This window comes from Schistocerca nitens, chromosome 2 (genome assembly GCF_023898315.1).
Source record: "Schistocerca nitens isolate TAMUIC-IGC-003100 chromosome 2, iqSchNite1.1, whole genome shotgun sequence".
In the NCBI taxonomy this organism is placed as follows: domain Eukaryota; kingdom Metazoa; phylum Arthropoda; class Insecta; order Orthoptera; family Acrididae; genus Schistocerca; species Schistocerca nitens.
This window is the reverse complement of record NC_064615.1, coordinates 672471484-672485938: the sequence shown is the minus strand read 5'-3', so window position 1 is coordinate 672485938 and position 14455 is coordinate 672471484. Positions and strand designations below refer to the sequence as shown.

At 41.1% G+C, this 14455-nt stretch overlaps 1 protein-coding gene across 1 annotated transcript in view; it reads right to left on the bottom strand.

Annotated features, from left to right (window-relative positions):
• The window catches only part of LOC126235235 (toll-like receptor 2), a 122255-nt gene extending 109177 nt beyond the window's left edge, over positions 1–13078 (bottom strand). The window contains exon 1 of the mRNA XM_049943967.1: positions 12898–13078. Within this exon, the coding sequence (XP_049799924.1) occupies positions 12898–13078 (181 nt within the window). The remainder of the gene's footprint in view (positions 1–12897) is intronic.
• Positions 13079–14455: the final 1377 nt, after the last annotated feature.

The window sequence follows — 14455 nt, the reverse complement described above, 5'->3', positions numbered from 1 at the left end:
CGGTTAACGAACCCTGTATTACCAGCAATTCGCTGTCAAGTCATGTAAATTTTCTTCGGAAAACTGGCCATCATATTCCAAATTGCTTGGAAAAATGTGCTCTTGTTTCTGCTTATAATTCTCCTCCCGAGATCACGCAATCCTTATCACTCGCGTCCGACTGTATGACGTCAGCCTTGACCCCGTAGATGTTGTAATCTTACGTGGACGACTGTTAGTCGTACCCGGTCATCATCGGCAAACTAGTTTACCCCTCTTCAGAAATTCCCCTCAGTTTTCTTTAGGACCAGCGTCGGTGGGGTTGGCTACTTCAATTATTACAACATTTGGACAAGCCTGCCTCTTCGGTACAGAGTTTTCCGTTTCTTCATAAACTTTAATTTCGTGTGGGTTGAGAAGCGTCAAATATTGCCCGCTCTCCCCAGTAGTACATCTCCCATACAATCCTCTGTAACCGAACTGACCTAGTCACACAACCTCGCGTTCCGCGTTGCCCTGCGCGATAACAGAAGTTTATCCGATACCGGCTTTTTTAATTCCCCCGGCGAATCACACTATAGTGGGGCCTGCGGTACAGTTGCTATAACAGCGGCAGCCTATTCCTCAATGACCGGTCCTCTATTTTCATCGTTATTACGGACAGTGATTGCTTTTTCGACTGCCGTTTCATCTCCAATTATTGTTACTGCAGGTGCGTTACTCGCTCTGTATTCGAGCACATTCTCCTATCGCCGTTTTATTAATTCTGATCTTTCATAGCGACGTTCCCTGGGTTTTCTACTGGGTCGCCAAGGTCTTCCCACGCCCGGTGGTCCCCAAACCGGCGCGGCTAATGGTTTCCCTGATTAAGCACGATAGGCCCGTTTCTATCCAGCTGTCGCAATTGCTGATTTTGCTCCTGCCTACTAATATTCTGCTGAGAACCACGTACAATATTTACATGATACTGGCCTCTGTCATTTCTACTATTATTGTTCCCACTATGACTGTTATAGTGATATGAGTTATTATTATTACCAAGGTGGTGGTTACCATTATTTCCATGGTTATCGTTATTATGGTTGTTGCCAGTGCGGTAATTGTTGCTATTACCACAACTCCTAAAATTTTCGCGGTTATTCCGCCAGGCTAACGGACTTGCCGCGGTGGTGGGAACACCGGTTCCCGGCAGATCACCGAAGTTCGGCGCTGTCAGGCTGGGCTACCACTTGGATGGGTGACCATCTGCCGAGCGCTGTTGGCAACGGGGTGCACTCAAACCTTGTGAGCAAACTGAGGAGCTACTTGATTGAGAAGTAGCGGCTCCGTTCTCGGAAATTGACATATGGCCGGGAGAGCGGTGTGCTGACCACATGCCCCTCCATATCCGCATCCGGTGATGCCTGTGGGCTGAGAATGACACGGCGACCGGTCGATACCGTTGGGCCTTCATGGCCTGTTCGGAGGGAGTTTTCCCGCCAGTTGTCTTCGTCTTCGACCTTTTCTAAGTATGCAGTAACTGTTCTGTAACTACCGCCTATGTGCCCCTTCTGGTCATCTGGAAGCTTCTTCCTCTACTCCCAGACAATCTCCGATTCAGTGCGTCGATCAAGCAAATATTCTAATTTGCGGATCCAATTTTAGGCAAAATTCTTCCATCGAGGCGCACGAGTTTGCGTCATGGGGTTTTGACTCTACGAAACGGGCGCAACATTCACTCTCCTGCTTCTGCTCTGACCAATATTCTTTCAAGAACGCTTTCTTAAATTGCTGAAAGCTCAAGTTCACAACATCGAGGTTTAAGCCCCATCGCTTTGCCTCGCCCGCTAGCATGTCGATTACAGTGTTAATTTCTCTCTTATCCGTCCACGATTCAGGCAATATTCTTTCGCAATTTTTAATGAAGTCAGTAGAGTGCAATCCACCCTGCCTTTTGAGGGGATCGAAATGCTCCTCCTTCGCAAAAATTTCAGTATTTTGTGCGTGGCATGACGCACATTGCAGCTTTTTGCTTAATCTCTTTTCTAGTTCGGTTATTTTTGCAACTGTTTGGCAAGTGGTCGGCGCTAGCATTTCCATTTCCTTCTTTTTCTCATCACACGTTGTCACCTGTTTCCTCACTCTCGTATCTATGTCTGATACTAAAGTTTACACATTCGTAACCTTTTCCCTGTGGTCTTTTCGCGCTAGTTCTACCTTTCCAAATACTTATTTTCAATAATGGGATCAACAGTCTGTTCCAGTTTCAGTTCGATGCTCTCTACTTCCGTCTCAAAATGACTATTTACGACTCCTATTTTTGACTGTACCTCTGTCATGTCCTGCTTAAGATTCCCGATTTCGGTATTCATTTTAACTATTTATTTCTTGATTTCATCTCCTTTCGTGTTAACAACTCCAATATTGTTGTCAACAATCTTGATTGCTTTGTCCTCATCATCTGTTTTACTTAACTGTGCACTAGCTTTACTGTTAATTGATTTGGATTGACCATTAATTGATTCGGGTTGGGCGTTAATTATACTGATTAACATGCTCAACAAATCGTTTATATTTTCAGCTATTACTGGTGTTGAGTCTAACTCTGGTTCTTTCTTAATGGTTTCCCCGTATCCACCCTCAATGGATTTGGTTTTGATTTTTATTCCGACTGTTCCTGTATTTCAGCGCTACGCGTCTGTGATGTCGATTCCTCAAGAATGGTTCCACTGTCAGCTTTCGCCTTTGTTCTACCGATTGTTCCCCTTTACGTACAATCACATTATCAGTTTCATTTGTGTCCATTATGTTGCCTGTTTTACTGATTACTGCAAATTTAGAAAGACTGTGGCTTATTTCCACCATTTACTACTGCCGTGCAAGAGCGACTTCATTCGTAGCGAAAGAATCTGCGCAATGCAAAATACCAAATTGATACTGTCCTGTCACTAGCATCGCCATGTGTAACCTCCCGCTCCCTAATCGGCCTACTGGATTGCGATATAATTGTGATCGCATATGCCTAATGAAGTTTTACATTGAGTGATTGCTACTGAAGGAAAATAATACCGGTCAGTAGGAGGAAAGTGTACAACAGACCCTTCTGAAGGAAAAATCTAATCTAAATACTGATAATAATTTTTAAATGGGTGGGATAGAGTGTAATCGCTCACGAACCACACGGGGGGGGGGGGGGGGACACGGTATAAGGTAATATTTAATGCAAGAAAATACTGATAATAGAGAAAAATATTGATTGGCTAAAAATGGGATAGTTGAAAGATCGTCAGCACACTAAGGCAATGAACCAATATCCATAATCTAAAGATAGGTAATGGCAAAGAAATTTAAGCAAATATTCACCAGCGTGGCAAGAGAAGGTTGTCATCGCTTTTCCACAACACAACAGTTCACGAGAAAAAAAAATTAATCAGAAAGCACTGAGTTTGGGGTTATTTACTCTGAAATACTAAATTCTGAAAGTAAAGTTAAATGAAGTTACTGGTTAAATAAATGTAACTAAAACTTTGTTATGTAAAAAATCACTTTCAGTAATGTCAGTGTAACGGAGTGCAAGGAATTCACCCTTGATTATTGCAACAGTAACTGATTATACTTTTAATACAACAACAATAAAATACAAACCAAGCCAGCAGAAATCACAAAATCACAAGCTAAGCTAAATGACATTGCTCACTCTTAACTTGAACTGTATCTTTAGTTATTAGTTTTGCCACTGAAATTTTATGTTGCTTTAGATGAATGAAACTGCGAATTAGTCAAGTCTCTGTTATGTAATTTAGACTGAAACCGGTAACTGCCAAACAAACAAAACCGGCAGTAAACAGTTAACCAATGTTCATATTCTGACGACACTTGGTGACTCCATGGAAAGGAAAGGGACCCTGCTTGGTAATAATGTCTGAGGACAATGACAACACAGTGCCCTACAAGTTTTAACTATTGCAAGTTGTTATTCAAGTTAGTCATACTTTGTGAAAGAAATGTCACTGGGTAATGCCTCTACAATACTATATCTGTCACTTTACGGTCTTACGATGTTATATGTGTGCGGACGACGAAAAATGTAGCCGACTACAATGCTGAGCTGCCTCTGTTGCTGGCTGAGAACCCCGAGTCGTTCTCAGAGCCACGGATAATTATGGGACAGGCAATAGTTAGAATTGCAGTTTCCGCAGCCTGTCCACCCCAACCGTTTTTTCAATGCTCGCGGCTTAACGAATTAGGCGTGTCTGCACTGCCGCGAGCTTAGCTAGCTGTACACCGCGTCTGCGGGAGTGCCCAAGAAACATTTCCTCACTCTTTCATCACTCAAGCTGCTCTGCCTCTTCTCTGGTCGCAGCGCGACAGACTCTCCATACACAAGGATAAACATCGGCACAGCTACTGCCAGTTCGTCGTTGCTACCGACACATTGAAATGAAGTTCCCTTGGCTATTGCCTAGCAATTTACAATATTTACACCATATTTACAATCAATAATATACATTCACTAATAAATTCACTATTATATCCATTACATATTAAGCATATTTTCGTATAACCGTTACAGATTCAGAATCAGAAGTACAGTACAAGTTATCAATAGATATTAAACGCTGAAAAATTTTGGATGGTGAAGAAGGTATTTCATTTAAATTTTTGTTGTTACATTATAATCTTCTTTAGAAGTCTGGATCGTTGTCGACTTCATTCAGCAATTCGTGAGCGATGTCTACGCGAAGTCGTTTTTGGTTGAAATTCAATGGTTTCGGAACAAACTTCGCTGCTACATGTTTCATGCCCAAAACATTCGAAATAATTGCTTGGCGTGAGCCAGAGGATATGCTGACATCTCTTATGATGATTCGGGATTTTCCAAAACCATTTTCTTTTCATCCACATTGTCGTCAGCAATAGATGTACTAGTGCGTCTAGGCGGTCGTCGACTTTTAACGTCTTTTCGACTCTCTTTGAAACGTTTATACCACTGGTAAACTACAGACTTCCTCACAGTAGATTCGCCAAAAGCCATAATCAGCATTCAGAATGTAGCCCTGCTCTTTTTTTTAGGAAAATTTTTAGCAAATTTTTTGATCCATCTCTTTCGAAAGTGAAAATTCGCCCAGCACTCGAAAACACTTATAACCTTTTCGACTGTCAAAAATAAACTCAATATTCAAACATGTGTACCAACAAGATAAAAAAATTGAAATTCAGAGGTATGAAGCCCCCCGAAATTAAAACAATTCTCGTTACTTTTTACCACATCTCGTATAGGTATCGCTAACTACAGGCAATGTGTTAAAACAGGGGCTATTTAGTAATCTCAATAAACTAAATGAAATAATATAATTGTGCTTACCATATTTATGCTTCTTTCTCCATCTGTATTTTATAAAATTTATAAAATAATCACTCTTATGATGTTAATTAACTAGCTGAAATAGATTTAAATACTGTCACTGAAAAACGAGTTTCATCACAGTTCTCTGAATGGCTCGTATCGATAAACAATCAACAGTCAATAAGTGACTAGCGTAGCTTTTGGATAACTCCTAACAAGTGCGTGGAGAACAAATTTCATCATCAAACGCCCAGCGCGAGATGCCACGGGGATTCTCCGGTACGGGGAACTGACAGCTGGTTGTCGGCTCACCTTGTTTCTACATAGCAACATGGAGAAATCCCTTCGCAAGTCGACAAAGTGGTTCGAACTTGTAGACATCTTGTATTTTAATTCCACCAATTAGAAAAACATTGCGTTGTTATGAGGTAACTGAAAGAATAATAACGCTGGGCAAGCACGGATGCACTCATTACAAAGAGTCTTATCGTAACGAGTCGGCTAAATTTGCCGCCCCCTATGGGCGCCGCCCGTGTGCGGTGCACGCCTTGTACGTCTGATACGGCCCTGGAATACTAATCTCCAAATCTTTGAACACGGCATACTCACCTGTAAAGTTATTGTGACACTGAACTCCTTCTCCAAGAGGGTGTTTTCAGAGATGCTGTCAGCACTGTCTATTTTTATGGAGCGTAACGAAATTCGCAGGAGCTCCCGGCCTGCCCGTTCCACCTCACTTATATCCCATCGAGCACTTATGGGATGTGTTGAGAAGACGTATTGCAACTTATCCACATGCACCATCGACCACCCAGCTGTTGTCAACCGCACTAACTCCTTACCAACCTTGTCGGCAATGTGGGAGCAAGTTGCAGAGCATGCATTGCTGTCCCTGCTGATCACGCACTCTATTAAGAACCATGTTTCGCCTTTTGTAATGTCCAGGAGACCATGAAGCGCAGTGACTTCACAGGAAATACTGTCATTGAGTTATTTCTGTTCGTCTGATTGCGCATTTCTTTCAGTTACCTATACAGGGTGTTTATAAATGAATTTCGGGGTTTTAACGCTTTATAATATTTATTATATTAAACTTACAGTTATAAATATGTCAAATGAAAGAGCAAGTCAAACAGTTTTACCACGAACCTTATAAATGTTCAATGTGAGCACCATTTGTTTTACGGCACACATCAAGTCTATAGCAGAGTTCTTCTCAAAAGTTGATAAGTGTGTCTTCAGTGCTTCAATCCGGTTTCTTAATTCAGGGAGGTCTGCTGGTAGCGGAGGCACGAACACACGATCCTTGATGAAGCCCCAAAGGAAAAATACGCATGGTGTTCGGTTGGGTGAACGTGGAGGCCATGCAAAGCAAGCCCTGTCATTGCGCCCGTTGAGGCCTATCCAGTGTTTGGGAACAACTCGGCTATAGACTTGATAGGAGCCGTGTGACAAATGGTGCTCACATTGAACATTTATAAGGTTCTTGGTAAAACTGCTTGAGTTGCTCTTTCATTTGACACATCATTTATAACTGTAAGTTTAATATAATAAATATTATAAAGCGTTAAAACCCCGATATTCATTTATAACATCCTGTACTTTGGAACAGGAAAATTTCGCGAAAACGATAATGCGAAATTAGTGGCTTCTAGTGAAATAATTCTAAATCTGCGATTTTTCCGAGATTTTACAAAACCGTGTAATTTTCATGTAAAATTTTTTATTAATCTTTGTCAGTTTAGTACCATTCGTAAATGGGTCATTCCATGTCAGTTCAACCAGGGGCTCCAGCTCATAGTCTCAGATTTGACTGAAATTCAGTACACTAATTCTACCATGTGTGGAACACTCGTGTACAAAGAATTAGTTTCCCCTGCCAATTAGTTCCAGAATTATGGCTTGTGAAAGAAGGTGGCGTGGCCCGGAAATTGCAACCCGCATCTGGCAATCTATCATCAGACCCAACTTCAGGTCTTAATAACTTTGGAACTATTCCACACAGTCCAGTGAAGTTTTTACAACCCAGTAACATCCACTTAGAGATCACACTCTATGAATCGAAACACCAACAACATATTTCTGAGGGAAAATAAAAAATTCCAAAATGTGATTAAAAAAATGTAATACGTTAAAAGTTACATATTGTACGTGCCCTCTATGCCAAATATAATTCACTCAAAAAGGGTATACATTTTTTTGTGGTAAGCTTAATGTGGCCTAAACACAGACAAAACTCATCTTGCCCATATCAGTCACAAAAACTGAGTTACATGAACACGAAAATACAAAAATTTGATAAATTACCTGAAAAACATGGATTTTCAAAGTGTGGTAGCACAAAAGGCACAAGTGATATCCAAGCCAAATTTCAAACACTGCATAAGTAGACCATAATGATATATATGTCAAAATTTCGGCATGTTATTGCAAGACATTTGTGTACAATGGAAGTTGACAGATATATTTGGTGATGTGGCGATTGTTCCACAACACAATTTTGTAAAAATATATCGTAAACTGTTCTGCCTCTTCTTATCCTCTCCCACAACTGTTTAATCACTAAGTAACAACATATAGACAGATTAACACAACCTCTTATTAATGTTTACTGCACCTTAACTGCTAAAAACCAGTCGATTGTGCTTCAAACAGAAGTTCTCCCACACTTTAGCTACTGTACTCTGTATATCGAGTGGAAAATTGTACTGTCTTCCTGACATTGTGGTAGGAAATGGAATTGTCATAAGAATGTGTTCAAAAGGAATCCAACACCTGTCTGCCAAACGTGGCCAATGAAATGATCTTGCTGATGCCATGAAGTTCACAAATACATCACCTTCTGCTTCACAGCACTCTGCAACACATCCTAAGTACCATTTGTCATCATAAACAGCAATAACATAGCAACCTGGTTGTATGTTGCTGCTTTTGCTTATGAATCCTGAGTCGGACACACTGTGAAGACACATTTTGTGCATGAACCTATAGTTACAACCGGACAGTCTGCTCATCTGCACATTGTCAGAGTCCGCTGGAGAGAATGATGATGGCTCCTTGTGCCTGCAACAGTTTTAACGTGTTCTAGTCTGCTTTTTACAACTCTTCGACTGATTTCACCTCATCTTTCGAAACATAGAATGATTGTATGCCAGAAGTATTTTTCTGTACCCAGGTAAATAATTGGAGAGGTGTTAGAATGTGACCGTCTGTAGGGTGCTGAAGACTAGCTCGTGATGCCATGCGCTTAATGGTAGCACCAATACCATCACATACATTTTTACCATGACTTGTTGCGAAAAAAAATCCATTCTGCGTGAATCTGAAAATCATGGTAATGAATGTATATATTTTTGAGATTTTTACAGTTTTTGTACTGACTAGCTGCCCCATCACTGAAGTATTTCGCGAAATGTATGTGAGGCAGCTTGTTTTTCACATATGCCATGGCAGTGCAAATGTCGCATGAAATGCAATGGCATCATGAATAAAAGTCACTAAAAACGCACAGGTTCATGACAGACACATCATCTGATTCACCTCTATAGTAAATCGCAAATGGCTGGATAGTTGCTTGACTGTTGTCCCAATGATATCCTTGGATGGCATCTTGAACTATAAACGCATAATTTTCAGAAAAGTCGAGTATATCTATAATTTCATCTTGTTTCAAATTATCCTTACAAAACTGGAGATAAGCCGATTGTGCTGTTGCTGTGAAGCTGTGTGTGGTCAGTTTGTCCGTTTTTTTGACAACGCATTTCAACAAAATCTTCCACTGTACTTTGCTTTGTTTGAAGACTTGTGCGATCCATGTGTGTCCATTGTTTGCAAGAAACAAGTTCATCGTCATCCATGTGTTCAACGTACAGTTTGTTATTCATGTGTTCTGCAAGACTTGCCTTACCAGGACACTTTTCACACCTGTGTATCATGCACTGGTAGGAAATGATGTCACACACTAGCAGCTTCATTAGCCGGCCGGAGTAGCCGAGCGGTTCTACGCGCTACAGTCTGGAACCGCGCGACCGGTACGGTCGCAGGTTCGAGTCCTGCCTCAGGCATGGGTGTGTGTGATGTCCTTAGGTTAGTTAGGTTTAAGTAGTTTTAAGTTCTAGGGGGCTGATGACCTCAGCAGTTAAGTCCCATAGTGCTCAGAGCCATTTGAACCATTTGAAGCAGCTTCATTGCACCTTTGTAATCCAGACCAGAACCCTTTATAGCAGCAAACATGAGCTTAGCATTTTGATGGGTCTCACATACACAAACATTGTGTGTGCCCCTTCCACTTACAGGCACAACCCATTTTGGCCGAAGATTGAAAACCATGATGAACCTACTTTGGTACTGGGATACTGTTCCTTGAATTCTACATATAGTACTGATACGTTGCATAGCAACAGTCTTTTTTGCATCTGTGCACGTACATTTCCCATTTTCACCGTTACATAGTCTTTTTTCCAGGCATTATTCGGCTGTAGTTATTATTTTCATAGAACTCCGACACTAGCACCTTTATTTCTGAACTCAGTTGCTTACCCAGAGCCTGCTGAAGTTGTAGAAGTACTCCTTGGGTTGCTTTTATTTTCCTAGCTTGCTTTGCCATATATGTAGAAACATTGAATTCCTTTGCAGTGTAGTCAATAGACCAGCTGGAAGATGCAAAGGTAAGAATAGCTACTTTTTTTCTGGCGTGTGGATATGGCACATTTTTCTTTCAAATCATGCACAATTTTGTCCAAATCAGAACATTTCAGGCATGATTTCTGTTCCTTTGGAGCAGACATGTCTCCCTCTTCCACCATTAGTGTGTCAGCTATTTTGTGTTTTAATTCCATTTGAACTTCTTGTAGTTTTTTTCTACCATAGCTGGGCCTGTCTCTTTTCCCTGTTTTGTGTGTGTTCATGGCAGACAAACCAAGAGCAGTCACTGAAGTATTTAATTGCTCATCCGCTGTGGTTGTAGGTGGCTGATACTCTTCATCACTGTCATGTAAATTATCAGGATATTCTTCATTTTTTAGTAGTGTAACACACCTGGAACATAACAAGTTAAGTCCCATGCACTGATTCACTTTCAGTACTGATTTTATATCAATTTCTCTGAGGCTACATTTCACTGTCTTCTTATGAATCCGAAATGGATCAAAACAACTTCTTTGTAGGAAAGAATACTTATCCAGAAACACTTTCATATGATGATAAAAAAACTCAAGTTTCCTGGAACTGTACTTGTGCCAACAGGGTGTATTCGGGATCGCCATAACAACAAATCTTGGTCCGATTCATCCAGATCATACAGTACAAAGCAAATGCCACATTTTGTTCCATATGTTGTTTTATGACATTCAGATGCTTGTGCTCTACCAATACTGCAGCTAGTTTGAACAAAAGCACCACTAGTACACTCTTCTGCCTCCATACTGACTTTCCACAACAGTACTGACCACTCTGAACTAAAAGCCGGCCGCTGGTGGCCGAGCGGTTCTGGCGCTACAGTCTGGAACCGCGCGACCGCTACGGTCGCAGGTTCGAATCCTGCCTCGGGCATGGATGTGTGTGTTGTCCTTAGGTTAGTTAGGTTTAAGTAGTTCTAAGTTCTAGGGGACTTATGACCTCAGCAGTTGAGTCCCATAGTGCTCAGAGCCATTTGAACCATTTTTGAACTAAAATCTTAAAACCATGAGTAACCTGTAATTGTTGCTTGTTTCTTTTGTTGTTCCTACCTAACAATGATTCATTCTGTCCCTGAAAACTACCATTGTTTAACTTTCTGTTGCCTAATGGTTCCCAACTATTGCTGCAGCTTTATCTGAAACAAGCTGCCTGCATCATCACTGTTCCTTGCTAAATCGTGTTAAAAGAAATGTAACCAAATACATCTCTGTCAACTTTTATTGTACACAAATGCTTGCAAGAAGCTGAAATTTTGTTACATATTATATTATGGTCTACTTATGCAGTGTTTAAAATTTGGCTTGGATATCACTTGTCCCTTTTGTGCTACCACACTTCGAAAATCCATGTTTTCAGGTAATTTATCAAATTTTTGTATTTTCGTGTTCATGTAACTCAGTTTTTGTGACTGATATGGGCAAGACGAGTTCTGTGTGTGTTTAGGCCACATTAAGCTTACCCCAAAAAAATTTATACCCTTTTTGAGTAAATTATATTTGGCATAGAGGGCACGTACAATATGTAACTTTTAACATATTACTTTTTTTTAATCACATTTTGGAACTTTTTATTTTCCCTCAGAAATATGTTGTTGGTGTTTCGATTCATAGAGTGTGTTCTCTATGTGGATGTTACTGGGTTGTAAAAACTTCACTGGACTGTGTGGAATAGTTCCAAAGTTATTAAGACCTGAAGTTGGGTCTGATGATAGATTGCCAGATGCGGGTTGCAATTTCCGGGCCACGCCACCTTCTTTCACAAGCCATAATTCTGGAACTAATTGGCAGGGGAACTTACAATTTTGTACAAGAGTGTTCCACACTTGGTAGCATTGGTGTGCTTAATTTCAGCCAAATCTGAGACTATCAGCTGGAACATTTGCTCAAATTCGTTGAATTGACATGGAATGACCCAAATGTTAAAGCTGCATTCTGACTTCTAATCTCCTCGTGCCTGAAGTCTGTGTGTAATCTTAAAATGACATTTCTATTACCACATAACGAACTTCGATGTGATGACGAAAACAGGCTAGAACGTACCAAAAATCAATACCGAATTCGTCAAAAATCAACACAGTTTGGCAAAAATCAACTATGAGGGAAAAAACACCGAATTTGGCCTCACGTACATGTAAAAGCCATGTGGTAGCGGACAGTGCCCTGTTCGGAAGCGGGTCAGGGTTACTTCACCCAATGTGAGTGACGGGGATGAAATACAGCTCTCAGTGAAAAGTGGCCTGCACGAAGTCAAGGCCACTTCTCTAAATATCGGGATGAATTGTTCAGATAAAAACAAAATGGAATGGAAATATCTCAGCAAGAATTCTTTCCGTGTTTAGTACATGAACGACTGAGGAAAAGGCGCTGTCGGCACGAAATAGTTCAAATGGCTCTAAGCACTATGGGACTTAACATTTGTGGTCATCAGTCCGCTAGACTTAGCACTACTTAAAGCTAACTAACCTAAGGACATCACACATATCCATTCCCGAGGCAGGATTCGAACCTGCGACCGTAGCAGCAGAGCGGTTCCGGGTTCAAAAAAAATGGTTCAAATGGCTCTGAGCACTATGGGACTCAACTGCTGAGGTCATTAGTCCCCTAGAACTTAGAACTAGTTAAACCTAAGTAACCTAAGGACATCACAAACATCCATGCCCGAGGCAGGATTCGAACCTGCGACCGTAGCGGTCTTGCGGTTCCAGACTGCAGCGCCTTTAACCGCACGGCCACTTCGGCCGGCAGCGGTTCCGGACTGAAGCGCCTAGAACCGCTTGGTCACAGCGGCCGGCTGCATGAAGAAAAACTTTAGCCATACAGTTGTCGATGTCCGGAATGTAGACGTAGAAAAAATTCTTTTATAAATATCAATATGAGTTTTGGCACGGCGATTGTTTTGTTATGAACAGGACATACCCCTTTTGACTCCAGCCGCCTCCGAGACCTCGGGCGGCGGCGATACCGGCGGCAACGCCTCTGACGTCTGTGGCGCTCCGTCCTTTTCCTCTGTGCGCGTGCGCATCAGTTTCCCGCCACTCTGGACGCCGGGTGCGGCTGCCTGAAACGTCATGCGCAGTGATGCTGCTAGCGCTATCATGCGGCGGATGTTAGTACTACTAGCGAATCAAAGTTCGCGAGATGCGGAAAACTTTCGTGGGTGATGACCGTTTTTCACGCGCACTGAGAAGACTACCACATAAGTTACTTTTTCAGTAGAACACCACAGAGCATAAGACCTCCTGCTATGAATAATTCTACTTTTAGAGGTCAGTGGTTCCCAAATATTTTTACTTACGTATTGCAGTATTTGCTGACAGAGCGCCATATGTTTTTGAACAGATGATGTCACGTCTTACCGCTAAAAGATAGAGATGACGTATTAGGCCTAAAAGTAAGGAAGATAAGAGTAAATTTTCTGAAGAATCGATCAACTCATGTCAACAACTAATTTTCTTCTCGATCGTTGTCTTCCTGAGCTGGTGCTCAGAACACCAAATATTACTAACAACACATTTGTTTGACTTTTATTCAATTTGTCCAAGTGGATCACTCGATAATTAAATCAAATTACTGCAGAAATAGCATTTAGTTTAACAAAACTTGCATATAATACAAAGAAAAAGTGAAAAAATAAGCAAGGAATACGGCATAATACTTCAATCGCATTGTCGTCATACCGTGCCCTCTGTTCGATTGTGGTGAAGAGGAAGACTTAAATCACATTTTCTTTAGTTTCATATACCGGCAGAATTAGCAAAGCTTTACAAAGAAATATCATGTGCCTGAAACATCGGTTACCAAGATCAGTCCGTCAGCTGTTAGCATAAAAAGATATTTTAATATACAGGGCAATGTCATCTGCGTCAATGTGCGTCTGCAATAACATACCTGCATCGGCCGCTCAAGTTGGATCCTGGTCGGGTTAGTCCGCATTGGGTAATCGTGAAGTGAACCACGGCCGAGAGAATGATGAAAATTTATCATTGTTGAGGAAACTGATTTTATACTACGTATTGCGAGAGACAAAAATTTTTTGATTTATTTAATGAAGACATCATAATAAAGTAATAATTAATTTTTTGCTGTAATTGCGCGCGAGCTGCTGCCAGCACACCATTATAACAATTTAGTATCCTACACAGTCATTTACCCTCTTCTTAATTAGGTAACATTAGCAACGATTCAGAATATATTCACTCAATTAGTGAAATCTTTTGTAATTTATTATGAACATGTTACTGTTGTCGTCTTCAGTCCAAAGTCTGGTTTGATGCAGCTCACCATGCTACTCTATCCTGTGTAAGCCTCTTCATCTCCAAGTAACTACTGCAACCTACATCCCTCTGAGTCTGTTTCTGTATTCATCTCTTGGTCTCCCTCTACGGTTTTTACCCCTCACGAATCCTACCAGTACTAAATTGGTGATCCCTCGATGCCATCAGAATGTGTCCTACCAACCGATCCCTTACTTTAG